The sequence below is a fragment of the Hippoglossus stenolepis genome, chromosome 21, assembly GCF_022539355.2.
Source record: "Hippoglossus stenolepis isolate QCI-W04-F060 chromosome 21, HSTE1.2, whole genome shotgun sequence".
Classification (NCBI taxonomy): Eukaryota; Metazoa; Chordata; class Actinopteri; order Pleuronectiformes; family Pleuronectidae; genus Hippoglossus; species Hippoglossus stenolepis.
In genome coordinates this window covers 16,455,177-16,481,788 of record NC_061503.1, presented here as the reverse complement: position 1 = coordinate 16,481,788, position 26,612 = coordinate 16,455,177, and the positions used below count along the sequence as shown (strand labels likewise).

The following is a 26,612-nucleotide window of genomic DNA, read 5'->3' as shown; positions in this document are numbered from 1 at the left end:
AAACCCCAACAACAGAGCTGTTAATCTATTTTTACAGCTTTTATTTGAAATTCTCATCCATGAAATCTAAACTGAGTCGCACCCTTCGGAGGTTGTGTTCATTTGAGGGATAAAACTCGACAGAGAGAATAAAAACAAAACAGGCACACAAGGTTTTTTGGTAAAATATATACTTTTTTATTTATTTCTTCATACAAAGAAATATTATGAATGTTCAGTATTTAATCATCTAGAAACATCTGTTCCATTCTGCGTTTGCATTGTGTAAAATTAATTCCTTTGTTGTACATACCACAAAATACTTGATTTACATGTCCTTTCTCTGTACATACAGATCTGCTAGTCTAAATACATATTATATTGTGGGTGAGACGAACATTTCAAACGCCTTGGATTCTCAGAACAGGTTGAATAAAACTCAACCGTAACAGACGCAGCAACGTGGAGTAAACCCACGAGTGCAGGTTCTGTACTTTGCTCTCAGATATTCCCTCAGTCACGTGAACCTGACCCAAATTCAAATGCAGAACTCCATCAGTTACTTTCCTTCTACAATGCAACAGCGTAAATGCTTTTTTTTTATTATATTCAAACATTGCACTAATGAGAGGGGGGGTGAAGGCTTCAAATTCTTAAGAACGGTTGCACAGGCAGAGCGAAAGAAAAATACAGTGTCACGAGCCTCCATCTTCCCTGCTACCGCCGGTCTGAGGCTGAACCACGCAGCTGGTTTCACCATGAAGGTTGAAGGTCACCGTGCGTTGCAATGACAGGAGCAGGCTGACTGTGATGCTTCGGGGGTTAAAGAGGCACAACATTTCCTTTAACTTCAAAAGGAAAAGACGCACAATCAAAACGCAACTAAAGCTGAGTGACAATCCCACGTGTGAAAGTCTCCTGCGTGAGGACGGCTTGTGTACATTCAGTCTCGAGCACATGACGCCTAAAAAAAAAAAAATCCCTTCCCGTGTTCCCTGCGTTTTCATCAAGGCCGCCACATGGAGCGTGCATAGCGCGGCGTACAGCTCCTTCTCCCGGAATAGCGTGCCACCCGCTGCAGTGAGATGGAGCAGCACTTCAAAGAACGATATCTTTCTCTTCTTTTTTTTTTTTTAACTCTCCCTCTTGCATATCAAGAATTCAGGCAGAAAGACGAAAACACAGAAGCGATGGTAGGGGGTGGGGGAGGAGGATGGAAACGTGATATAAACCCAAAGGTGGTTTTTTTTGTCTTTTTTGGCAACAAGTTGGGAGGTGAGATCAGCGGTGGAGGGAGGGAGGGAGGGGATGCAGCGGGTGAGGATGACGGCGGTGAGTAAGGCATAAAGTATATCGGCGGCACATGAGGATTTGTGATGACACCGGAGAGGTTAGACAATGAAACCCCCGCCTGAGGCCATTCTTGCTGCACTAAAAACCCCTTTCCTCTCCCTTTGATCTCCTCAGTGAGGAGATCTGGAGGCCGACTCTGCCGTCCGTCTCTCATCTTTTCTATCTTCAAGCTCCACTTCGGAGAGATGCGCCTCTGCTGCCTCACGCAAAAGATTTTCCATCTTACCGTGAAAAAACAAGGCACATACACCTACCCCCCGCACCCCCCATCCTTTTCCCGCTGCTCTGCTCTCTTACAACAAATCAAATGCTGCTCAAGGAAATTTGATTGAGACTTCGCGTGACCTTTGAACCGGACGGATAGAGCAGGAGTCTGGCTCTGAGTCAACGCTGCTCCTAATGGGGGAGTCAGAGAGCGGGGGGGGCGGGGGGGCTCGATTGATCTTCCAGTTACCTTTACGCAATTAGCATAATGTTAACATGGGCACTGATGGGGCCCGGGATGGGGTTTAACGTTTGACGGACGGGTCATTCATTAGAGCAGGCAGCAGGAGCACTGAGGATGAAAGGGCAGCTGTATTCTCTAAGTATGAGCGACACAATGAGGATCAATTAGGACTATTGATCTACCTGTTACTGAGAGGAAAGGGACACGAGATCTGCAGCTCAGGCCGAAGACAAACAAAGATTTTGTGGTACAAGAAAGTGGAAGGTCTGTATTTTAGGGCTACGGCCACACGACTGTGTTTTCATTTGAAAATGGAGTTTGAAAAACTAAAACGGTCTCTGTCAACATAAGGATTTTGGCTCCGATCAATTTTAAATCCCGTTTCATACTGAAATTGAATCACGTGACCGCCAACGTACACTGGGTTGGACACATGCAAGTGGTTGTAGCTTTGTAAGATGCATCCGAGGCTCATGCCGTCATGTGATGGGAACTAAGGATCCAATCATCAAGCGTTTGTGAGCGTCAGTGTTATCAAACATTACAGTTTCGAAGCATTCAGACTAAAACGCAGAGTTTTTAAACTAAAACAGGCTCTAAAACTCCAGAGTAACTTTGTATACGTTGGCGTATTTGTTTTAAATTTCCAAATGAAAGCGTGGTAGTATGGACGTAGCCTTAGTGAAACAACTTGTAGAAGAATCACACTCAGGGTTCGAACAGGATGAAGTTGTGATGCATATATAAATGAGGACGCACAATGGATATGTGTTCTCCACTCTGTACCCGTAATATGGTGCTTTTACATGTTCCACCCCAGTTTCTTCTCCAGGCATCGCTGACAGTCTTCGTCATGAAGCACCAGTAAATCCACTGAGTTTACAGGACGAGGAGCGAGAGAACTCCAAATCAAAATGAGGAATGTTAAAAAAACATGGGTCAGATGTTATGTACAAATATGGTTAGGCAGCTTAGTGAATTAATTGCTTAGAAATAAAAATAAATTATTATAAAATAGATTTCTGTACATTTTACATATATATAGCAATATTTCCACATCTTGCCATTGAATTACAGAGGAAAACAAAAAAAACTTCTCAACAAATCCAACCAAGTCTCTCGGGACCTTCACATCAATCCCAACCAAAGTTGTGTCCCGTCATCTGGTAGAACTTCATGTTGAAGGGCCGGTAGAAGTCCCGGAGCCTCTGCACCACCTCGGGGTCAATGTTCGGGTGGGTCCTCCCTTTGGTTTTTCCCAGGCAGTGGGGCTTGCTGCTGCCCTCGGCCTTCTTGAGGCACGGGAAACCCTTGGTCTGGTTGAAGTAAAAGTGTTTGTCCGTGATGATCCGCTTGAGCCCCAGGAAGTCCTGCACGCGGCCCAGCTCTCCGGCCGGGTCGCTGATCAGCCGCTCGCCGCTCACGAACAGGATCTGGCCCATGGGGAAGTACTGCAGCCAGTTGTCCAGGTGCTTGGCGTAGATGCCGATCTGGATGGCGCTCCACGAGGTGTCGATGAGCCCCGTAGTCCTGTTTTTGAAGGTGAGGCTCTCGAAGGAGGGAATGTCGGGCTTCTTGGACAGTGTCTGTGTGTAGTCGGAGATCGCCCTGGTGACGGGGTCCCTCACCACCACGATCAGCTTGGTGTCCCGGGACATGGCGGAGATCCGGGCGGGAGCTTCTCTGGTCACAAAGTAGCTGGGGGTTTTCTCCATGGTGATCTGGCCCTCCAGGGTCTTGGGCATCAGCTCCCTGGAGAAACAGAAAGAGGACAAAATGGAGGTGAGGAGAAGGGCAAGGTGGAGCGAGATCTTACATAACGTGATCAAGTTGATGGAGTGTGCTGCGTTCTGTACGCATCGACTCACTGCCTGCGTTTGGCCTTATTACAGGGCTTGAAAACCTATTAGTGCGGGCGGCTCTCCAACATCAACAAGCTCACTCACTCATGTGATGTCTCGCTGACAGAAAACAGAAAACCCTTATTTACAGCACAATCAAGCACGGGGGGGGAACATTCACAGGAAATTCCAAACATGAGCAAACCCTTCATTTCACCATATTAGGAATTAGGAGCCGGGTTTTCCCACCTCAGACTCCAGAATTCCCCCTTTCTTCTGTTTGCAGCTGCAGCGCTCAAACTGCTTCCCCTAAATAATTTCCATAATGGATTATTCTAATTATGCATTTTTTATGATTTAGCTTTCGGTAAGTACGAATCCTATTGTGTGACGCGTCGTCCCTGAGCTCATCTTTCCTCAAATGCTGGATGTAATGTTTCAAAGTGGTTAAATCCACCTCCCTCTTTATACCATTGGAACACACACACACACACACACACACACACACACACACACACACACACACACACACACACACACACACACACACACACACACACACACACACACACACACACACACACACACACACACACACACACACACACACACACACACACACACACACACACACACACACACACACACACACACACACACACACACACACACACACACACACACACACACACACACACACACACACACTTCCCTGCTGACTCGGCATAGCCGTACCAAGTGCTATGGTGCTGAAAGATGATGAGGCTTGTTTCAGAAAGATAATCTGTTTTCTGACAAGAGTGGGTTCTGGTTTTTTGTGGGGGTTGGCTGATGGTCCTTCGCTCAGATATGTTACACGCAGACGTATAATCAAGCAGCACTCGAGAACAAATGGTTCTGAAGGGAAAAGTAAATGCGCTCTGCTCTCCGGGTATCGGGTTTCAAAATTGGTGGCCAACCACCGCGTCGGATTATCGTGGAGGCGATAAGAGTGGTTTGACTGACGTTGGGAGGGGGAGGTGGGGCCCGAACCAGGAAGTACAGCCAAGAGTGTGATGCACGTTGGATCGAATGCGCTTCTGGTGCTGGCTGGATGGGAAGAGATCGGACTATTTACCGGAGGCTTTCACGGCTCAAACTGTTGATTGCTGATTAGTGACACTTGAGGAAAAACAGCAGATAAGCACTTTAAAGCACTAAAGTTGGAAAAAAACAATGGAAGGCAGAGATAACCGAGAACACTGATCTGTCAGGGTGAAGCCGCTCTCGCAGATAACACTCAGGTTGTACCCTAAACCGTACCTTTGTTGTTCGAGCACTGATACACCATTGTGTGGACACTTCTATTGTACTGGAGCACATTCAAATAATGTGTTTTCACGCACTGATAAAGGCAACGATAACTGTCGGACACATTCTGAACCGTCACAAGTCTGCAACGTTCAAATCTTCCCCTGAGCTTCAGCCGCTCCTCGGAAAAAATATTCTCTAAAAGCCGGAATCTAGTTCATGTCCGTCCGGCTCATGGCTAATTCATGGAACACCGTCTCTCCATCAATGCCCATATTTGTGTGCGAGAAGGGAGGGAATGGTGAGAGGAAGAGAGAACATGAACCAGCGTTAAGGTAACCAATAAAATGCCTGATGGAAATGGTGTTGGCAGATTTGTGTAATCCTAATGCAAGAGCCAGTGATCTAATTATGATAATATCTTCTTGATTGCTTGCACGTCAGCGGGCGTGGAGCAGACAGAGGGAAAGAAAGGCCCTTTCCCAAACCTCATTAATAGCCTATTGAAATCAAAACAGATACAGCATGTGGTTTTATGCAAGAGCATGACAGATCCTCCTGCCAGCAAACCATGTCTGGAGAGTGCAAACGCAAACAGCACATCGGGAGCACACGCACATTCAAAACTGTTTATACAGCATCTCTTGGATGTCTTCAAGGAACACGGACCCAACACGCTCCAACTAAACCCGCATGCCATTCGTCATCTCATCCGCGCACAATGGCGATACTGCCTTTTTTGTCATTCCTCGCGCTGAAAACACGCACAAAGAGTCCAGAGCCGACACCGAGAAGGCAAATGGCTTCCCATCTAATCCGATTTCAACATGACAATGGAGCGCGCAGATAGGGAGGAGGCCCGAGCTACAATGTGCATAGTGATAGATTATGCTGATCCGAGCTCGTGGAATTCTTGTTTTAAAAAAAAAAAGAACGCATAAAACAAGGGGATGGTTGGACAGCGAGGGAGAAAGAAAGTGGTGCAGAGAACTGAGAGAGAGAGAGAGAGAGAGAAAGAAGAGAGAATCTGCAAGAAACACCCCCCCCTAATAAAAAGATCTCCACCTCTGACTGTGCTCCAGCCAAAAAGGCAGGAAGAGGGATAAGAGAAGGGAAGAGAGCGAAAAGAGAGGAGGGGGATTTTAGTGGGACAAGTGGCTCTTGGAGAAACAATGCCCATTATGCTCCTTTTTGATTTATGAGGTGCTGCTTTTAAAGATTCCGTCAGCAAACAGGCAATTCTGTGACACCGCGCTCCCCTTTTTTCCTGCTTTTCTTTGAAAGTGAGCCATTGTCCCCGAGCGCAGGGGTGAGCAGGGCAGCGGTCAGGGCAGAGGAGGCGGGGACGGGCGCGGAGGGAGGAGGAGGAGGAGGAGGAGGAGGGTGGTGGAGGATGGAGGAAGAAGGGGGTGCTCATCGAGGGCTGAGTGGAGCACTTTTTCCGTCCCTCTCAAACTCAAGGGGGAGAAAAGCCTTTTGGAGAGATCCTGAGGGGGAACCTGTGCCAAAATGCGCCCTGTAAACATCCTCCCTGTCCCCCCTGGATACCAGAGGACTCCTCAAACCTTCATGTCTGGGAAGCAGCAACAGCAAAAACTGTAAATAACTAACCTGACCTCAGATATAACGACAGAAAACTGCCTCCTCGCTCGCTCCTCCTTTTTACGATTCGTATCCGAGTGCTTTTTTCCCCCCCCTGCACCTTTGTCCATTGAGGATATTTCCCAGTTGAAGGACAAAAACCCAGTGATAAGACGCTAAGCAGAGGCCCTTGTCACGTGACGGCATCAAACGGGGGCCGACCGCGTGGCCCTTTGGCCTGCGTTTTAAAAGAGCCCTCGTCCTGCTGGAGATAAATGGCAGGCAGGAAAAGGGTTATTTCTGTCTGATGCTCCTGTCACGTTTGATCTGATGATAACGGGCTGCCGCTGAGCAGTTGACAAAAATGTCTAGTTTGCTCGCAGACAAAAGAGGGCAAAAAAGCACTCGGCGTGTGCCTGTCGATTTCCTGTTTGATACAAAAGGTTCGTCAATTGTCTCCCATGTCTGGATGTTGAAAGGATTTGAATCGCAAATGAGCGTTTGTTTATTTGAATACAGACAAATCAGAGGGGCATTTTGTATCTTCGTTTGAAGGGGAGGGAGCGGCTTTAACCCCCGCGGGCGTTTAAAGCTGAAGATGTCTGGTATCTGAGGTTTGAGGACCCTCGAGCGAGCGTTATCCCCCCCCCGTGGGAGGCGACACCACCTGAAACAACAACATGCACTAAACAGCCCTTTAAGTCGCTCTAAGTAGAGGATGATTGAACCTTTCTGACTGAACCAGGAAGAGAAAATCAAACAAATAAGCTCTTCTGGGAAAAAAATCCCGCAGACGTTCGCTATCGGCGACTCGCTCCTTTACATTAAAAACACTCCACAGTGGCCACTCCACTCTTCACCCTGCTCTCTCCCCCCATTGATCCCTCAAGCTCCTCTGACCCCCGGCAATCAGGCCCCGAGGAGCGATAGCAAAGTGACACTTCACAAGTGGGAATAAAGGAGAGGGAGCGAAAGAGGGATGAAGCAGTGAAAGGCTGCCTTTCTTTTCCAAGGGCCTCTTAGCCGAGCCCTCCGCATGAACCGATGTGAGAAGCATTTTTTTTTTTAGGGGAAACACAAAGAAACATCTTTATTCCTTATTTGATGATAAGGATCTTGCGCTCCACTCGTTCATATGGTTGAATTCGAGGAAGCAGGAGTGTGATGTGCAAATTCAAACGGAACACATGCATTTTGTATTTCATTAACGAATCTCGGAGATGGTGGTGGATGCAGATGTCTCAGGTTTGTTGCATGGATTCCGAGCAGCGTTTCAAAGGAGGAGCCTACATGCACCAAATGGATCTGTAGTAACCAACGTATTTATGTAATGCACATAAATAAAGGCACACACATGCTACACGGCTGCTACTGAGGGAGGCACGCATGCACGCATCTGCCGGCTCACTGGGTATTTTCAAAGCAGCATTCAAGCACATACAGAAGCCAGACATTTTGAAATATACTCCAGTGTGAGCCTGCAGCCCTGACATTATATTCAACCACAGAGCATGGCTTTGGCTGTAAATTAAAAGAATAAGGACGACGGTTTATGACGCAGTCGGTCGGGCCGCTCAGATGCAAAGGGAGAGGAGACGAGCTCCGGCTGCAGCTACAGAAGCTGCATCTGGTCTCTGCTTGGAGCACTCGGAGCCGGGTCCAGGTGTTAGTGTGAGGCCACTTAGAGCTTTCTGACAGTTCATTTCCTGGCTGAGAAGAGCCAGAGATCGCTGCTTAAACGTGAGATCTTGCAGGAGCGTATGCTGAAGGGGGGGGGGGGTCTTTGTGTATCTGTATTGTACACATCTCTGGTTTGGTGCTGCAGTGTGTCTGGGTGTAGTTAAACATGCACAGCTTTTTGCGCGAGCTGCATCTTTCACTCAAACTTTTAAAAAAAACGTACCACGCGGTGATCCACCTGATCTGAGTCAACCGATGGCGCACCTCAGGAGACTGAGGCTTCACGTTAACAGGCTTCACTGGGTAACGGTGTCACTGGGAACACTGGGAGGTGGCTGAGTGGAAGCCCCTCTGAATCATCTGTCTGCTAAGAAGGATGAATAATGCAGGCTGGCCTAGTATCACACACTCTGACCTGGATGGCGGGGTCCTGCATGGGATAGTGCACATCATGTAGCGAGGAGGGAGGAGAGATGAATTCATCCTCTAGATTACTGGGAATGCTGCTGTGGAACGAGCCTGCAGCCTGTTTTTCAACTGCACCTTTGTTTCTTGACTCAATAAACTATGGTAGAAAGTCTCTTTCACTTTTCTTGCCCGTTTGCTTGATTATTTTTCAATGAAACTTGGTAGAAGGATGGACGCAGTAATGCAGATAATCAACACCCCTACTTGAACTACATTCAAAGAGGAATCTTACTATAGATCCTCTGGTGCAAAAGAGATGAATAACCTCACATTTAGAAGCTCGTATCTCTGGATATTAGCCTTGACCGGTGGTGAGACAGAGATAAATTGCAGGCGTTACGAGATGATTGACAAGAGAGGAAAGATGAAGAAAAACCCATTAGTGCAACACGAGCGTTTCCTTTTCATGTGAAACACTTGTACCTGCAGAGAAGACCAGAATATCAGGCCGTGGTTAAACTGCTCACAGCTTAAATAAAACTCCACTCTACGCGTCTCCAGAGCAACACCGACTCAGCAGATTCGTCAAACTGCTCGGAGCCTTTGTCTTGTTTCTCGCTCGGTGACACTTTGACACCGCAGCTCTGCGCCGGAGTCCTGGTCGGGGTTGATAAACGCCGACTCCCAGACCTTTAACTCCATCATGAAGCTGCGCGATGTCAGAGCAGCCTGGGAATCCACTGACCCTCCACGTAAACAAAACAGTTAACCCGACCGGCTGCAACCCGTCCATTCATCACTTTCCACTGGAATCAGGGAGTCGTTGAGCACTTTTTTCTTTTTTAAATCGTAGCGTCAATCATAGGAGAGGGAGAGTGAGTGACGGAGAGAGAGAGGGAGAGAGGGGGAGTCGCGCCTTGCGGTCACAGACCATCCAGAATGGTTTCAGGCTCATACCCAGCCTGGTTTTGGAGGCAACATCAGACCCCAGTACAGTAGAATAAATAAATAGAGAAGAAACCACCGCGGATAAAGTCATGGACGACACGTCAGACACCCCAACAGCCTCTCACACCCGTGCAGCCACAGCCCCCCTCTGCGGTGTTTTGAAAATATGTGAGCGAGGCCCGAGACGCTCTGCCCGCCCTGTCACTGCGGTCGCTCGGTGACGGGCAGCGTCGCCGAGGCGTGACCGGCATGACCGGCGCACATTATTCAACTCGATAAGCAACTATCATTTTTCCTAACCGGGAAAAAAAAATCTGCTTCTGAGTATATTTGTTGAGATTTTGGCAGCTTTTGGCAAACAGGAATGTGTGCAGCCTGGATCTTCGTGGCAAATGCGACTGCCTGGAACACTACCGAGTGCTACTAACCCCGCAGTGGAGCGAGGGAGCCCACCATGTGGTATAAATAAAGCAGAGGAGTTGGTGAAAGGAATGGAGGAGAGCAGGAACACCTCCTCCCTTCCTTCTCCTGAATGTGCAACAGTCCGTCTAGAGAAGGGTTTTTCAAAGATGGCGTCCAAGAGGCTTCATTTCATTTTCACTTCTCAGGCTCAAAAGATTCCCGTAGTTCTCACCACAACACAAGAGGAGTCACCTGACACGTCCCCGGCAACCAGGCTGTAGTCACTCTGCGTGCCACACACACACACACACACACACACACACACTTGATGATATCACCCAGAATTTGTTTAGCGCTAGTAATCCTCACTAATCAGCGTGTTTGCTCTGGGTGTTTGCCGAGGGTGTTAGCCTCGGAGCTGGCCCCACATTCCAGCGCTCCATCAGAAGTCTATCAGGGCGTGAGCGGCTGACAGCTCCGACCGAATTAACCCACGAACCGTGAGAGGATGAAAAACAATGAATAGATAAATAAATAATAACAACAGGCCGAGCAGATATTGAGGTGTTACAGGTGAGGACTCGGCCAGTGTGTGTGTGTGTGTGTGTGTGTGTGTGTGTGTAGGCAGAATCAGCCATTCTGACTGATTTCCTGACACTTGACACGCACCAAGAGGCCCACGACTCCTTGATCTATCTACAGCGAAAAGATGAATAAAAGATGAAACAGACTCGAGAAGAACATACATGCCACCACCCCCACTCCCAAGATGCAGAGACAGTCACTCACACACTCACACACACACACACAGAGAGACACACACACAATGAGAAGCAAGCTGCTTTGCATCCTGTTTGAATCTGCTGTCAACCGTAACTGCCTGCACACCTTTTGTGAAGACAGGTGAACTACAAAGAGTGTGTGTGTGTGTCTGTGGTTGTGTGTGTGTGTGTGTGTGTGTGTGTGTGTGAGAGAGAGAGAGAGAACGAGGGGGATTTCCTCTCTTCTTCTGTGTGTCACTCACTGAGCAGAAAACCATCTTCCTGTGTGTCCTCACACTGCAGCTGTTGTTGCAGGTTAATGATTTACAAATTCCCGAAGTCGTCCCCCCCCCTCCCGCGCTAACGTGTCATTAGCTAAAAGGAGGAACGATAAGTCGTAGAAAGTTAGAGCGGCAGCGAGCGATCCCAAGGCCGCCCTTTTGTTTTCTTTGGACTCGAGCCTAGATGTTGTCTTCTGCAATATCTCCTCCCGTTGTCCCACAGACAAGATAATTGCTGTTAAGAACAACAAGGCTCAGTTTTAACTATTTCTGCTGCCAAACAAACAGACGTCCCTGGAGCTCAGAGTCTTGATTCGGGGATGCGTTGTTTCAGTCGAGTTGCAGAGCGCGATGACAAATGTTTTCACCCCTCCGCTGTATCTCTATCAGTGAGCCTCTTGGTTATGAGTGAAACAGGATCTGCTTTAACTCCGTGCCAGGAAGACAAGCTATTTTTTGCGAAGGGAGCCGACAGAAAATGGAACGCAGGCGCAAAAAAAAAAAGCATGTGAAAAAAAAAAAAGATGTTTGAGAAATGCCAGAGTTTTCTGCACTTGGCCAAAGGACTTCAGAAGAAGTTTGTTTTCACCACAGGTTTTTTTTTTGTCTCTTTTTCACAAGATATCCACTCGTATCCAGAGAACTCCACCAAAACTCCACAATGTCTATTTTCATTCTTACCTGGATTTGATTATAGGCACAAGTAAAAGCCTGCGGACACATCTGTCGACAGATGTTCACTCAAACCCACAATCTGACGTTTCAACCAAAGTTCACTTATAACTGTCACTGGGTTGTTGAATTAACTCCACCAAGGAAATGTTTGTTTGTTAACAAGATTACGCAAGATTCATGGATCTTGATGGAAAACAAATTGATATCTGTGTGTGAAATTTTAATATAAGGGTAATGTTGGAAAAAGGTTTGCGCTCTATTCTGCTGTTTTTGTAAAAATGTAAAGTCAGGGCCGTCGTTTGATGGAAGTTTCTCGGGTGTAGTTCCCTGGACTGCCTCCCGATTTCATTGATTGCAACACGTGAGAGAAAAACTACAGGCGGTGGAAAATAATTGGAATGGAGGAGTTTGGGCCGCGTCGTCTCCGAGTTGAGCTGAAGTGTCCTCACAGCTCTTACAGCCGCTCGGGGAGCGAGTGCATCTAAATGGAGAGAGTGACTAGTGTCGAGCCGCCGTGGTGCAGTGAGACAACTCGGGGCTTCTAATGAGCTCTGCTCTTTTACCGCCAGGCTAATGGAAACCTCAGGAGACCTCGCTCGCTCTCTCTCTCTCTCACCGTGTGTGTGTGTGTGTGTGTGTGTGTGCGTGTGTGCGTGTGCGTGTGTGTGTGTGTGTGTGTGTCCTCCTCTCTCCCAGAGGCAGGCACACTCCTCAGCACTCTAATGGCTGCCTCTGGGACTTAATACCTGGGACAAGTGAGGATTTACAGGTTTACTGTCATCACTTTCTCCTCCTCCTCCTCCTCCTCCTCCTCCTCCTCCGCCACAACACTCTCTCCTTCTTTTCTTTTCTATGAGTGTATTTTAAAAGCAGAATGACTAACAAAGCCATAATTCCAGTGTTTGTTTCTCTCAGCCTTCGGCGGGGGTGGAACATTTTTAACAATACGCCAAAGCGTGTTTGTGTAGCGGCAATGAATGACCATTAATTCTGGAGGGAGGACGTCTGGTTTTGTTCTGACTTGTGGAACAACAAATTATCACCTTGTTAAAGAAGGGCCTGATTCACAGGTTGCACAGAGGGGGGGTTGTACCCGGCTCTCTCCGTCCCACGCTTCCTCTCCTCCTCCACACACACACACACACTCCTCTGTAAGTCGTTCATTGTTGTCGATCTCTCGCTGTCATTGTTGTCATAGGGATGAGAGCATAAAGCGATGAAGACGTACTGTAGCAGAGTCCTCTGTGTGCGAGCGGGCACAAACAATAGTCCGAGCTTTTTCTAAAACGAGTGTGTGTGCTCGTGTTTTTCTGTTTCCATCGACCGCATTAATTCACGAGTGTGTGTGTGTGTGTGTGTGTGTGTGTGTGTGTGTGTGTGTGTGTGTGTGTGTGTGTGACAGCAAGTTCCTGTGAAGCCCCGTGGCTTCTGTGCTCAGCTCCAGCAGGAGGTTCCTGTCTGTGGCAGCCATATTGTCTTCGCTGCTTCGGGTAGTGTTCACTGGACACCGAAGGAGGAGTAAGGGTGGCGGGCGGGAGCGGGGGGTGGGGGGGGGCAGGCCACAGTGCATCGCAGCCACTCCCCTATTCACGGATCTCCCCTTTCACAATTAACCGCTCGTAATTTGGGGATGAAAGCCGCCTTTTCACTGTTCCTCCACCCCCCGGTTACTCTCTATTCTCACATGGGCCACGGCAGCTTAGGCAGCAGGGAGAGAGTTCCTCCGTCGCTGCACGCTGACCAAAGGCCTCTCCGGGAAAAGAGGGCCCGCTCGTGGTCAGCGAGGCCTGCAGGGAGCTTGACCCGGGGATTGGACGATCTGAGCATGACGTGCGACTATACGGCGTAAATGCACAGCTGGAGAGAAGCGGTTCACGAGGGAGGGATTTGAGGAGGAGGAGAAGTGGGGAGGGAGCGAGTTTGGCCAACACACAGGCGCGGCTTGAGAATGCTTGTTCTTATGTTGGCCCGCTACAGCTGAGGGTTTAAGCGGAGGATGTGAACCTGCTGTCAGCTGTACGGTTGGCCGGCCGGGCGCTCAGTCCCCGAGGAGCCGCCGAGTTCCAGGAATCAGGCAACAATCAGAGCGCCAGAGTATCTAATCATCCAAATTCAACATGGTCCTCTCCAGAAGTTTAACCGAGTTAGAGCCACTTAGAGCTTCAGTGATTCCGTGACGTGTTTAAGACAAAACCAAACCATCGTCCTCATTTACATAACTGTCCTGTCATACTATTGTTTTCTTCAAGGAACAGCCATAAAATCCCCAGTGGGGCCTGTAGCTTCCAGCAGCTTTCTGCAGCTCTGCAGATGGTCAACACGCAGATCCTGTCAGCGAACAGACGTGGGCCTGACCCCAGCCGGAGGCCCTTAACCCATCCCTCCGCATTCCCTCCAATCAGGCCTGACCAATCAATACCAGCTCTCCCAGAGGAGCCGGGGCCATGGCGACATTTGCGTAGGCCGTCTGAGCGTTTCCTTCTTTTGTGGCAGGAGGTGAAAATGATTTGTGAGTCCGCAGCTGAGCCTGGTGCGCACATCACACTTCTCTCCACCTACAGGCTTCCTACGCAGCGTCCCGTGTGTCGACGCTCTGTTCGGTCTGATGCCTTTCACTGGCGTCCTAAAGAACCAGGTGGCCTCTCTCGCCATTCAGAGGAAGGAAGCAGGGCGAGGTCAGTGGCAGCAGATAGTGGACGGGTCACCTGCGTGGAAACAGGAGCGCCCCTGTGGTGAGCAGATAAAGGGACGTGCAGCCATCCAGAACTGTGCCTGACAGGGAGCAGCAGACTGACTCAAGAAACCACCACTGGGCGTGAACTTTAGATAACGGCTTTCAAACAACTTCCGCAAACATCCCAAGTCTGATAAATGTGTTTATTTTTTTGGGAGTCCTCGTTCTAACAATGCTCCACTTGTTCTTTGGTCGTGTGGAACTTCAAGGAGCCTTAACTGAAGTTGCTTTGTGAGTTCCCAGTACGGAGATCAAGGAATGACGGACGATCGTGGATTCCACTTGAACAAACTTCACCATAATATAACACAACACCATATGGCATTAAACTCCATTAAGCTCTCTATCCAACATGCTCCTGTAAGCTTCCTGTTTAATTCCGAAGCCGCTCCGAGGGAGGAGTGACGGCGAGCCGAGACCAGAGCCCCGCGACACGACAGCAAAACCACAGCACAGTCATTATATATCAAAGCCCCTTCATAGCCAATAGCTCTAAATGGAATATGAAGGGAGCGACGTGCACCACAGACTGACAGGACGAGACGAGGGCCGCAGTCAACAAGGGTTAGGAGTAAATAAAATACCTCGTGTTTAACAGGGAAAAGAGAGAACTTTTAACTTCTTCAAAAGTGATATACACACAACTGCTAAACTCAAACCAAGTTAAATCCCATTTTACTTTCTCTGGGGTGTTTTTTGTGATTTTGTTTTATAATCGTCTTCCTTCATCTTCTCTACCTTTAATTTTCTGATTCTCTTTGTAAAACAGTTTGTATTCTGCAGTTTGAAAAGTGCAAAGATCTCCTTGTAACATTAATTTTAATGAAAATAAAATATATAAATACAACAGGACTTAGGTCATAGCCTCATCACCAGGTGCTCGTCCTGCTCGACTAGTGGGATTTATCTTTTCAGGAATTCAAACGTATGTGCTGAAGATAACCCTCGTTGCACTCTCACCACACCACCAAACAAATACAAAGTTTCTGTTCACATTCAGTGTGTGTGTGTGTGTGTGTGTGTGTGTGTGTGTGTGTGTTCCTCGGGCCCACGTTCATGCATGACCTCACAGTGAAAATGTGTACCTCCTGATTCAAGGACCCCCTCGGTCAAAAGTATGAATCATGCGTTTGTCTTTGGCACAAATAAAAACTGTCAAAGAACATCAGAAATCCACAATAAAACTTGTTATCACCACCTCCATTCATTCTCGCCCCCCCTCTCTCTCTCTCTCTCTGCTGCCTCCTCGGCTCTTCTCTCGCTCCCTGGTGGAGCTCCAGCTCTAAATGTGCGTCCACTGGGGAGAGGCCAACATGATGCAAGCTGGCAACAACAATTGAAACGCAGGGAGATTGTGCAAATGAACAAACATGGAGGTGAAGTTGCTCAACACACACACACACACACACACACACACACACACACACACACACACACACACACACACACACACACACACACACACACACACACACACACACACACACACACACACACACACACACACACACACACACACACACACACACACACACCATCATGTTCCCACAGAATAAACTTCAATGCCCTGCAATGTTTTGCTCATTTAGAACATTCCAGCGTTGTCTCTGTGTTTCTGGTCCTGATGGGAAACCTTGGACCATCAGCTCTGACTGGTTTCTGTCCATCCTCACAAACTATGAAGCGACGGGAACGTTTTACTTTCCCTCCACTGCAGCGACTGCTTCCACCAGCTGTTCCACTGAGACATTTCTAACTGCAGCTCTTCCGTAGAGAAGCATGGCGAGACACATTTCACATTCTGAGCGTGCACCTCTACCAAACACTATAGTTAATCGATTATTGCATAACCGCCTCTGTTTACATATCCTGCTGCAGCATAAAATGAATATAATACCAAAAATCGCACGCGAGTGGATTTTTCTTTCAGATCTTTTTCAGTTTTCACAGAAGAATGAAAAGTTAAACTCCACCATGTGTTTTTTTTCTGTGTGTGAGTTGTGAGGAGGCAGTTTTTGGCACCAACAGGACAGAAAATATGACTGAACTTGATTTTAGCCTCAGACTCTGATGCATAGACGGTTCAACTCTATCCCAACAGAAAACCTTGAGTCACGACTCCTTGACATGGCTGAAGAAGTAGTAAATTTCACGCTCTGAAAAACTAGAAGACGGCAAATTGCTTCCACGATTTCCTCATCCAGTCCAGAAAAAAGTTGGAAATGCTGGTGGAAGTCGGGTTAAATAACAGCAAAGCTACAAAAGACCTGCAGTAAATCTTTGCTTCTATCAAAGCAGTCTTTTATTTTGAACGCTGCCAACACTGGGGTTCCTCTTTTTTCATCATGTCCAACATTGCTGGGGCCCTCTTCAAGGTTTCTGCATATTTAACGTGCAGAAGGAGAAAATTGGGCCAAATCCGTTTTTCCCCCCATGAATTTGTAACTTTTAGAAGTTTTAATCAACTTTTAAAAGTTTGTGAAAACTTGAAACCAAACTAGAGGCACAAGACTTGATATTTTAAGTTGTTAAAAGAGGGAAATGGCTGATAAAAGTAATTAGTAAATTAATTATGGCTAATAAATCTGCAATTCATGAGCCATAACAACCAAAACAATTAAGAAACAATTAAACAATTACCTCACTCAGACACAATTATCACTAGAAACAGTAAAAAAAAAAAGCAGGTGGGACATTTACAAAATAAAATAACTGTCGTGTGGCTACTTTCGTTTCATTTCACGAGTCTGTGACCTGCAGCCATCACTGTCCTTCTGCTCGTTAAAGCAACACTTTGTGATGTTAATGAAAAGGATAATGTTAGTTTGTCGACCTCTGAGGATGTTTGACGGGTTTTGTTCGGAGCAGGATCCGCACTTTGTCTTGCAGATCTCGCTTCTGGCTGCGTTTAAAGGCCCGAGAGCCCATTGACATGAGAACAGACCTCTCACATCTGTAAAAACCATTTAGTTTAACATTCTACTAAAGGAAACTGTAGCATATAATATTTGTCTTTTTTAAATTATCAAAAATGGCTACGAAAAAGTTTGGATGGTTTCATGGATTTGGATTTTATCGAACCTGGATCAGTCAGATTTGTGCCAAATGTACAATTTACGCAAAACCTCATATTACAAATGAATTGAAGTTAACACGGTTCGCTGGGTCTTTGTCAAAATAAACGCAGCAGGCTATAAGAGCTGGAATCAGCACAACTCGAGAAGAAGGCGAAATCTTATTTTGTTGCAAGAAATATCATATAATTAATACAAATTTAACGTATTTGAATTGAAATATTAAAAAGGCAGATGAATCGGAATTTAACTTGACAGAAACCCGTTGGAAGACGCGTCACGGTGAAGGTGCAGTGTTGCTCTGTGTCCAATAGAGATCACTGCACGTCGCAGAAACACAGGACCGGGATCTGAAGCTGCTTCAGTCTGACACGTTTCAGGATTATTTTAAATTAAATTACACACATGATTAAAACAAAAAAAAATCTGTCTGCAATCAAACGTTAAAAAATCGTCTAAGATGTTTAGTTAATGATACGTAATCTGCCTGGTGCGTAAATACGCACAAAGTGTCCACACCGTGTTTACTGGCTTCGTGGATCCGTTTGGAATAAACTCAAACTCCTGCTGGATAATAATGAAAAATAATCAAATAAACTTGCGCTACATTTACGAGTTTAAAATGATTTTCATTGTGAACTAATCTGGAGTTAATGTCACTGAGTGATCGACTGAAGAAAACTATAAAAACCCTCAAATAAATATAACAATACAAGTTGGATCATAAACTGCAGCTCTGCGGTGCCAAATAAATCGATTAATCAAAGAAATAAAATCATCCATCATGATCCAAGAAGCCTTTTCTCTTATTTCATGCACCCATCAGCCACTAAATGAGTCTGTACCTGTACCACTCCAGTCCGTTCTCGTAGTTGCGGTCGAAGAAGTGCGGCTCCGCTCCCACGGCCCTGATGTCCGGATGAACCCGGAGAAACTCCAGCAGAGCCCGGGTGCCTCCCTTCTTCACCCCGATGATGATCGCCTGCGGCAGCTTCTTGCTCCCGGAGCCGTTGGAGAAGCTGGACATGGCGCTGGGCTCCGGGGCTCTCTGCTGCTCGCCGCGCGTCTCGTCCCACTCCTCGGCTCGGTCCGCGTCCGGCTCGTCGTTGAGCAGGTCCCGGGACGCGCCGGTGCGGACGGACGGCTCCTCGTAGTCGCTCTCCACATCCTCCCACGGCTGCGGCTTGGCGAGCAGGCGGGACACCAGGTCCGTCCCGCCGCTCTCTGTCCTCCTGCCCACCGCGGGGCCGGCCTCCTTGCCCCGGTAACCGTCCACCGCCAAAGTTGGCATCGTGGAGCAGTAGCCCACGCAGGAGTACAGCATGTACACCCAGATGAAAAACATGATGCTGAGCAGGATTAGTTTCTTCTTCACGGGGCTGGAGCACAGGGCATGCAGGCTGAGACACACCGGCCTATATTCCATAAGCCTCTCGGGTGAAAATCATATCCCAGCGGCGCATATTGCCCAACTCACTCCCGGTGGCACCCCGGCGACCCGCGCGCAATTACGCACATGCTCTCCTGAAACTGACGATATATAAATAAGCACCACTAATGCACGTGGGACCTGAGGACGCGGTAGATCCAGGGATGGAGACGCATCGAGGAACTCTTCAGCGGGGTTGTGGTGGTAACGCGGGGGAAGCTGCGACAGACGCGCCGCTGCTGCTGCGCTGCTCCGGGATCATCTCAGGTTCGTTAGAGCCGCTGATGGAGATCCAGGCTTTATACGGGGAGGGAGGGAGAGTGACAGCGGCGGCAGCCAATCGCACCGCGAGGATGGTGCACGAGCGGCTGAGTGTTGGGAGGAGGGGGCCAATCAGAGGGAGGCGTGTGGGCGGGGCCCGGCTGTGGGAGCGTGGAAGAGGCGCGTGCGACTGGAAGTTTGGAAAAGTTTCTTATTGGACGTAAAAACCAACAAAGTGAAGTTTAACGCGTTTGGATGATTCGGTTTAATTTAGACTGAGTTCAGGTTTTAGTGCGAAGTTATTCTGACGCGTTTCTGCTGAATAGGACAAACTTTTAATTAATTAACAAAACAAACAAATAAATAATAAAATATCACATGAAAACACATCAGAAGAATTTAAATTATTTCTCCACAAACACACGTTCATCACGAGTTTGTCTCTTTTATGTGTTAAAACAAAGTTTGAGTTTTTACTCCTGACACTGAAGCGAAGGTCAAGACTTTCACTTTTATAATTTTACATTCAAACGAGTCAAAGTAAAGTCAGACAGATGATTCATTAATTCATGTTAATTATGTAATTACTTAATTAATTTATAATCATTTAATTTACTGTATTTATTCACCCTGACGGCTGAAGAATCGACTGGAGGAACAGTAACAGGCCTAAATAATAATAATAATAATAATAATAATAATAATAATAATAATAATAGTTTGCGATAGTAGAGACTGTTTATAATGTATTTATTTATTTAGGTTCATATTTCATTTAGTCTTAATTGATTATGATTATAATAATAATTATTATAATAATTATTATAAATAATTGTAGGTACTTTTTTACATATGAGTGTTCTTCTGTTTCTCGGCGCTAAAATAAATGAAAGTGTTCTGGTGTAAAAGTGTAAAGTTGAAATCACTTCGTCAACAAGTTAAAATCCATTTCCGTGCTCGCGTGGATCTGGAATTTACTTCAAATTGAACTTGAACAAACTAAAACTTAAACCCTGAACAAAGTCTCGTGGTTTTATAGTTTTGTATTGTTTTATTTATTAAGTGTTGTGATTCTAAACTCGAAGAAGTTCTGCAGCAAACAAGCAGAACAAAGTTTTTAAGAGCTTTTAATTATTAATAGGCTGTAAATTAATTTGTATTCTTCTTAAAACCGCTGAGGTTATTTCACATTAAAAATTGTGACAACAAATAGAATCAGATTAATAGCTGGTAAATAATAGTTTGGTCTCGTCATTCAAACTTTTACACGTTAAACTTTTCCCCACATATCTGAGGACGAGTCCTGCAAAGCTCCGGAATAAGGAAAAGTGGGAAGATGCACTTGATGTTCAAATGTGGAGGAGAAATAAATATAAAGCGAGGTTTTTTCATGGGAAACATGGAGATGACTCAACCTCGGGATCTTCTGAAGGAAAATAGATCCACTGACGAAGAGTGTGTTCATGTTTAAGACGTGCACGCCATCCACTGGGACTGTGCACGAGCATGAACATGTAAAAACCCAAACCTAAAACACTGAGTCCCATAGAAAAGCATGTTTTAAATCAGAGGTGTATATTATATTTAATTTGAAACACGTACAAAATAAAGGGCTGCTGTTGCTTGTGTTCCTGAAGTTTATCTTTATCCGTTTTTTCCCACCACAGAGTTTTCCTCCTGTCCTTCATCCTGCAGGAACTTGTGGGTGTTTTACTGCTGCTGCCGGTCTCGTTGTGTAGTTTGTGTTAAATGTTGCTTCAGGATTATACTGCAGCTCTTTGGATCCTGTTTGGCAACAGCCGACCTTTGAGGAGAGGCCAGAGGTCATCCGTCATCCTGAGGTTTCATTGCCTATAGGTTTCTTTTCTTTTTTTTTTTTGAAGACTCCTGGAATCTGATCTGTTCCTCACTATTCTCCCCCCCACATTCATCTGATGTGTGCGGATATGAAAGCACATGGTGGTGGAGGTGGTGGTGGTGGGGGTCCTCTAGTGCTCATTGCCGCTCAGGGACCCTCTCCCCTGTTTACAGATGCATATTTCCCCTCCTCAGTTTTGTTGACTCTGGCGTGAAAAAAAGCTCAGAGACTCGGAGACGGAGCAAATAACATCAATGATTTAATGGCTGATATCAGTGGGAAAGAGAGAAAGCTCCATGTGTCCGTGCACGGAAACCAGAGAGAGCTCGTGAAATATTGTTGGCTTATGAAATAATAACACACTGAACTTTCTCAAGTTTTTCTTCACCCTGCACGAGAGTTCATGCGATAAATTTAAAGTACAAAATGCCGAATTATTTTGTGGTCAACTGCCACTTTGTGTATTAGCTGATGATGTAAGTCATTAAAATACTTTTTTCTGAAGATAAATATGTTAAAATATTCCTCCTGAATAAAAAGTTCTCAAACTACTGAAAAATCCAGATTTCTTTTTTTATAAAAATGCAGATGTTCATTTCAAAACTTAAATTGATGGATGCAAAAATGTTAAATGCTTAACGTAAGAGTTGGTTATGTCATTATCGCTGCAAACCAATTTTCCTATGAGCACAAGTGAAGAATCTGTCAAACTAGTTGAGATACAACTAGATATAAACTCAGATTTAGGGTGAGCACATGAAACTGGAGAATAACGTCCAAGCAGAGTTATGAAAAGTAATTCTTTTTTAGGAGTTTTTGGATAATTCCTAAGTTTATAAACTTCAGCCAAACTTTCACAGTTAACTTTGAATAATGAGAATTTCAAAAAGGATGAATTTACTTCCAGGAGAACAAACCTCTTCAGATTGTGTCTTCATTCCAATTCTATTCCAAATAGCACCAGACACAACAGACACTATCTCCAGGCACTTTACATAGTAATGTCGAAGACTCACAATATTATAGAGAAACACAACAGTTCCAACGACGCGCTTTGTCAACTGTTGAGAAAAACTCTTTTAATAAGAAGAAACCTCGAGAACCAGACTCAACGGTTGAAAACTCAGTTAACTCGAATACTTCGTGTGCATATTTAATCTCCTAAAAGACGGCAGCAGTTCCAGCTGCAGGTCCAGAGGTGCAGATAGTGTGACATCATGGAGGATGGTGACATCATTCTACACAGGTTTGGTGCATGTGTGTGTTTTTTCCGCCCGACTGCAACAGGTGGCTGGATCTCTCCCCCCTTCGCCCTCCGATATGAAACGCCGTGTCCGGTCAGACACTTTACGAGGATGTCGATCCGCTTCAGGTCTCCCGGCCTTGACTAAATCCCTCAGCCCTTTTTATGGAGGGAGGATGGCGGCGAGGGGAACGGGGGGACGCTTGCTTCTCTCAAGTGCAGCGACGCAAACGAAACCAAATACCAAAACTAGGAGTGAAGTGCGGAAGGGGAGCACATGTTGACTGACAGGTGCGGCGCTTATTGGACGGATGGCCGTTTGTGCTTAAAGCGAACACATCCACTAAGGCTATAAGTGAACTTTAATCTGGTTCAGCAGCACCTAACAAGGTTTGTGTGTTTGATGAGAGCGAGGCTCACACTTCAGGTACAGTGAACGAGTCAATGAGGACACAACAGACAGAATCACAATCATCACTTTGTTTATTGTTAAGAGAACGATTGCCCTTGTTTTTCCGACAGGAGGGAACTGTTCCCTTTCGTTTTGGTGCCGGTGAACCGTGTTGACATGAACCGTTACGTTAAAGAAAGACCCATCGGTGCATTTGCTGAGTGGACAAATGCGACGAGGCTTTTATAACTGTCAAGTAGCCGGGATCAAGTGACACACACATCTGGTGCGAAGATATAGCTGCTTCTGAACATGATTATATTTGCCCCCATTTTCTAAAATCAAACATAAATCTTTTGGTTTCATGTCCATCTTCTTAATTGCATTTCGACGATGCATTGGATAAATCTGCAGACGCAGCTGCTGCGTGGATCCATAGGAGCAATTTACGCTGTACAACACAGAGGAACCGTCGGGCCCCTACACAAATAAATACAGAATATACACAGTACACACACATTGAAATGATCACAAACTGGTGCAATGATTCAGTGTGTTTTTCTGTAAATCCGCTGTTTTTGATCACAATCATTCCTGATCTGCAGTGAGTACCACTGGCTGCCACTAAACAGGTAAGATAAGGTGGCCACCATCCGGCCCCCGACTCGGCAGGACGAGTGGTCAGAGCAACACTGAGGGAGCAGCTCAGTTCAGTCAGAGGCGTCGGGGCGTTAAAGGAGTTAGCTCTGCAGGGTGACGGTTAAAGCAGCGGCCGCAGGCAGAGCCGCCGCTTCCTCCGGTTCCCTGCGAGGCTTCTTACTGGTGAGCGCCAGCAGCAGCAGCATGGGCAGGTGCCACAGGCTGCAGAAGAACAACTTGCGGGCGCTGCTGCGGTCGCCCTTGCGGTAGAAGCGGAAGGCCAGGTAGCTGATGAACAGGTTGATGGGCAGGGAGATGAGGGGGAAGGTCCAGGTGGTGAGGTCCAGCACGGGTGCTAAGGTGGACAGGCCCACCAGAGCCAGGCTGTGGCGCAGGGCCACCCGCTTGCACATGCCAGGGTGGGTGACGGACATCATGCGGTAGCCGCCGCGGGAGTAGTCTTCCCTCAAGTTCCAGCTGAGGGCGTTGAAGTGGGGGAACTGCCAGCTGTACAGGAAACCACCCAGCAACAAAGCACCTGGGGGGAGAGGGAGATAAAAGGAGGAGGAAGGGGGAGAGGATTAATGAAGCAGAGTCTGAGGGAGTCAAACTAATGTGCCGCTTCTTTAATTCATACTCAGCTGCCAAATATTACACCGAGTGCTGAAATATGTTGCAATGTCTGGATAAAAGTTCCTCTTATTAATCTCACAATGCAATAAAAGACAGAGAACTTTAACATTTATATATTCAAAGCACAAAAATAACCACTTTGCAAAACATTGTTTTTAATTAAAAAAAAACAAACAATATTTAGCAAAGTGCTTTGACTTTTTCTGAAAACAAGTTTGATTACACCCAGTGGGAGACATCAACACTTTGGTCTATTTTAAAAAGGAAAAACAAGTATTTCAAAATAATACTCAGAGCCAGAAAAGTCGTCTTCATGTATAATCTCATATTTAAAACTCGGTGTCACAGCTATTTAATGAATGATTTACTGATTAAGTAGCTGAATCAAATTTTAACTCATGGAAATTCAATTATGGAGTTAAAACTTTTGAAAAACCTCCCAACACGTACAGTTACTACGAATATTGTCTCAGTCATAAACCGTATATAAAGATGGACAACATGAGCATGTTGATCGCCCCCCGGTGGCTGGCTGCACTATTAATCATAAACCCCACCTCCTCCATGTTAGTGGATGGGACATGGACCAAACTAAAAAGTCAGGTTACATTCATTTTTCTCAAAGATGGATTCTGTCGTTTTAGATTGTTCTCATCACACTGACGTTCGTTTAAGTGCACATTGGTTTTAATTCGTTATTTGTTATTACAACAGTTACTATTTATTAAATAAATCAGTGCATAGAGTGACAGGAAGATACTTTTCCTATATTTAAAAAGGTGCAGTCGGGAACATTTGCTTCAATAAAATACCTTTTGTGGCATATTTTATAAAACTGGCAATTCCGCATTGGCTTCACTTTGTTCATCCATTATTATATTCAGTTTGTAGCATAGCACAGGCGGGCTAATGTTAGCTTGTCCATTACTGGTGGTTAGCGTTGTGTTATTGCATTAGTGAATTTGCAGTGTGCGTGTTGTCTTTCTGGTCTCGTCTGTTACTGCGGTTACTATCCTGCGTGTGCACCGCAGCCGGCTCCGTATCATTCAAATTCTCTCGTTCTCTTTCTCTCCCTCCTCCACCGACGTTAATCATTTGATAACATGCAGTTCATTCAAAAGGGCAACTTCATGTCAAAGGCCGAGCCTCGGTGCCGACTAGATTGTGGCTTTAATGAAGAAGACCAGTTGCTATGGAATTAGTGGCTCTCCTATAAACACAGTGATGGAATGGAATAAAAGTATTTTAATTCATAGATGAAAAGCCAGTAAACTCAATAAACATGATGTTGAATGAAGCCACTAATATAAATATTAAGTTGAGCGAGTGCTCCCCTGGGCAATGGCAGCAACATGAGAAAACACATTTCATACAGTTGCCATAACAGAAAACTTAAATGTGTGCAACCAACAAGCTGAATAAGTCTCCGTCTCTTCACTTAACCTAACATTCATCTGGCAGATGCTTTTGTGCAAAGCCACTTAGAATAAGTGCCGTCGAACTCTGCAGGAACAAGGACAACTAACAGCACTACAGGGATTCTGGCCTGTGTGTAAATAAAACTTTGTGTGGTGTGATATCCAGCCTGGTTCGACACGTCCCAGTGAACCCAGTGAAGAACAACAATTCACACTGAGCAGGGAGACAGTGACGTGAGATAAAACAAGGGCGGCAACAATTATCATCATTATCGATTCATCTGCTCTTCATTTTCTCTATTAATTGTTTAATGGTAACATTTTGAAATTATTTGCCTCAAAAACCGCAAATATATTCGATGTACTATCGTATAAGAAAAATAAGATGGCACATTATTCTCCTTTGAAAAACTACAACCTGTTAAATCGAAAAAAGTATTTTCAATAGATTGAATGGCTTCTTGGCTTCAGCTGCAGATTAAAACGAAACCTGCCACTAACTCAGGACTCTACAGGTTTGGGTTTGGAGGCTCCGACCCAAACGCTACTCATTCACTTTGAATGTTGGCAGTTTGTTCTAATCCACCATTTGGTTTAATTGAATTTCTAAATACTTTGAAAAGCCCCACTTCACATTTTCATAGTCCTGAGTGGTGTCTTATTTCAAAGTGCTTGTTTCATCTCAAGTCCACAACCCAAAGATGTTTAATTTACAGTGATGTAAAACAGAGAAAAGCAGCAAATCCACCCATTTGGTTTCTTTGCTTCATAAATGACTTCAATGTGTTGAAAATGCTTCAGTGGACTTAATGTTTCAGTGGCATCATCTATATGTGGTCGTACCTGGGCCGAGACAACCTGTGGCAGCCGTCCAGCCCATGACAGGAGGTATGGCGCCCACCACCGCTCCCACCCAGGTGTTGGTGATGCTGAGCCTCTTGAGAGGTGTGTAGCAGCAGGTGTAGAGGAAGATGTTGAGGGCGCCCAGGAAGCCTGTTAACGGGTTCACAGCCAGCGTGAGCAGAGCGACCCCGGGTATCCCACAGGCGAGAGCAAAGGACACGGCGTGGAGGGGACTGATGGAAGACAGGAGGGAGAGAGGATATGATAATCAGCTAAATCAGCAAAGAAACCATTCAATATTTACAAAAGCAGGTTTATGAGATGAGATTCTGATGTTTTTATATATATATATATATATACACACACAGGTTACAGTACACAAAATACAGGCAGGGACAAAAGCCTCTGATTTCCAAAGGAACTACGGAATGATGAACGTCTG

At 45.9% G+C, this 26,612-nt stretch overlaps 2 protein-coding genes across 2 annotated transcripts in view; both read right to left on the bottom strand.

Annotated features, from left to right (window-relative positions):
• Window positions 1-1,177: 1,177 nt before the first annotated feature.
• Window positions 1,178-19,145, bottom strand: hs3st3b1b (heparan sulfate (glucosamine) 3-O-sulfotransferase 3B1b). The gene is made up of 2 exons (XM_035146529.2): window positions 18,301-19,145; window positions 1,178-3,532 (listed from the first exon to the last, which is right to left on the bottom strand). Exons 1-2 carry the CDS (start codon window positions 18,879-18,881, stop codon window positions 2,914-2,916), a joined length of 1,200 nt encoding a protein of 399 aa, XP_035002420.1. The 5' UTR covers window positions 18,882-19,145; the 3' UTR covers window positions 1,178-2,913.
• A 3,566-nt stretch (window positions 19,146-22,711) lies between these two features.
• Window positions 22,712-26,612, bottom strand: part of LOC118100866 (protoheme IX farnesyltransferase, mitochondrial) — a 29,564-nt gene continuing 25,663 nt past the window's right edge. Inside the window, exons 6-7 of the mRNA XM_035146373.2 lie at window positions 26,171-26,403; window positions 22,712-23,814 (exon numbers count right to left, since the gene is read on the bottom strand). Coding sequence (XP_035002264.1) covers window positions 23,378-23,814; window positions 26,171-26,403 — 670 coding nt within the window. The 3' untranslated portion in view covers window positions 22,712-23,377. The remainder of the gene's footprint in view (window positions 23,815-26,170; window positions 26,404-26,612) is intronic.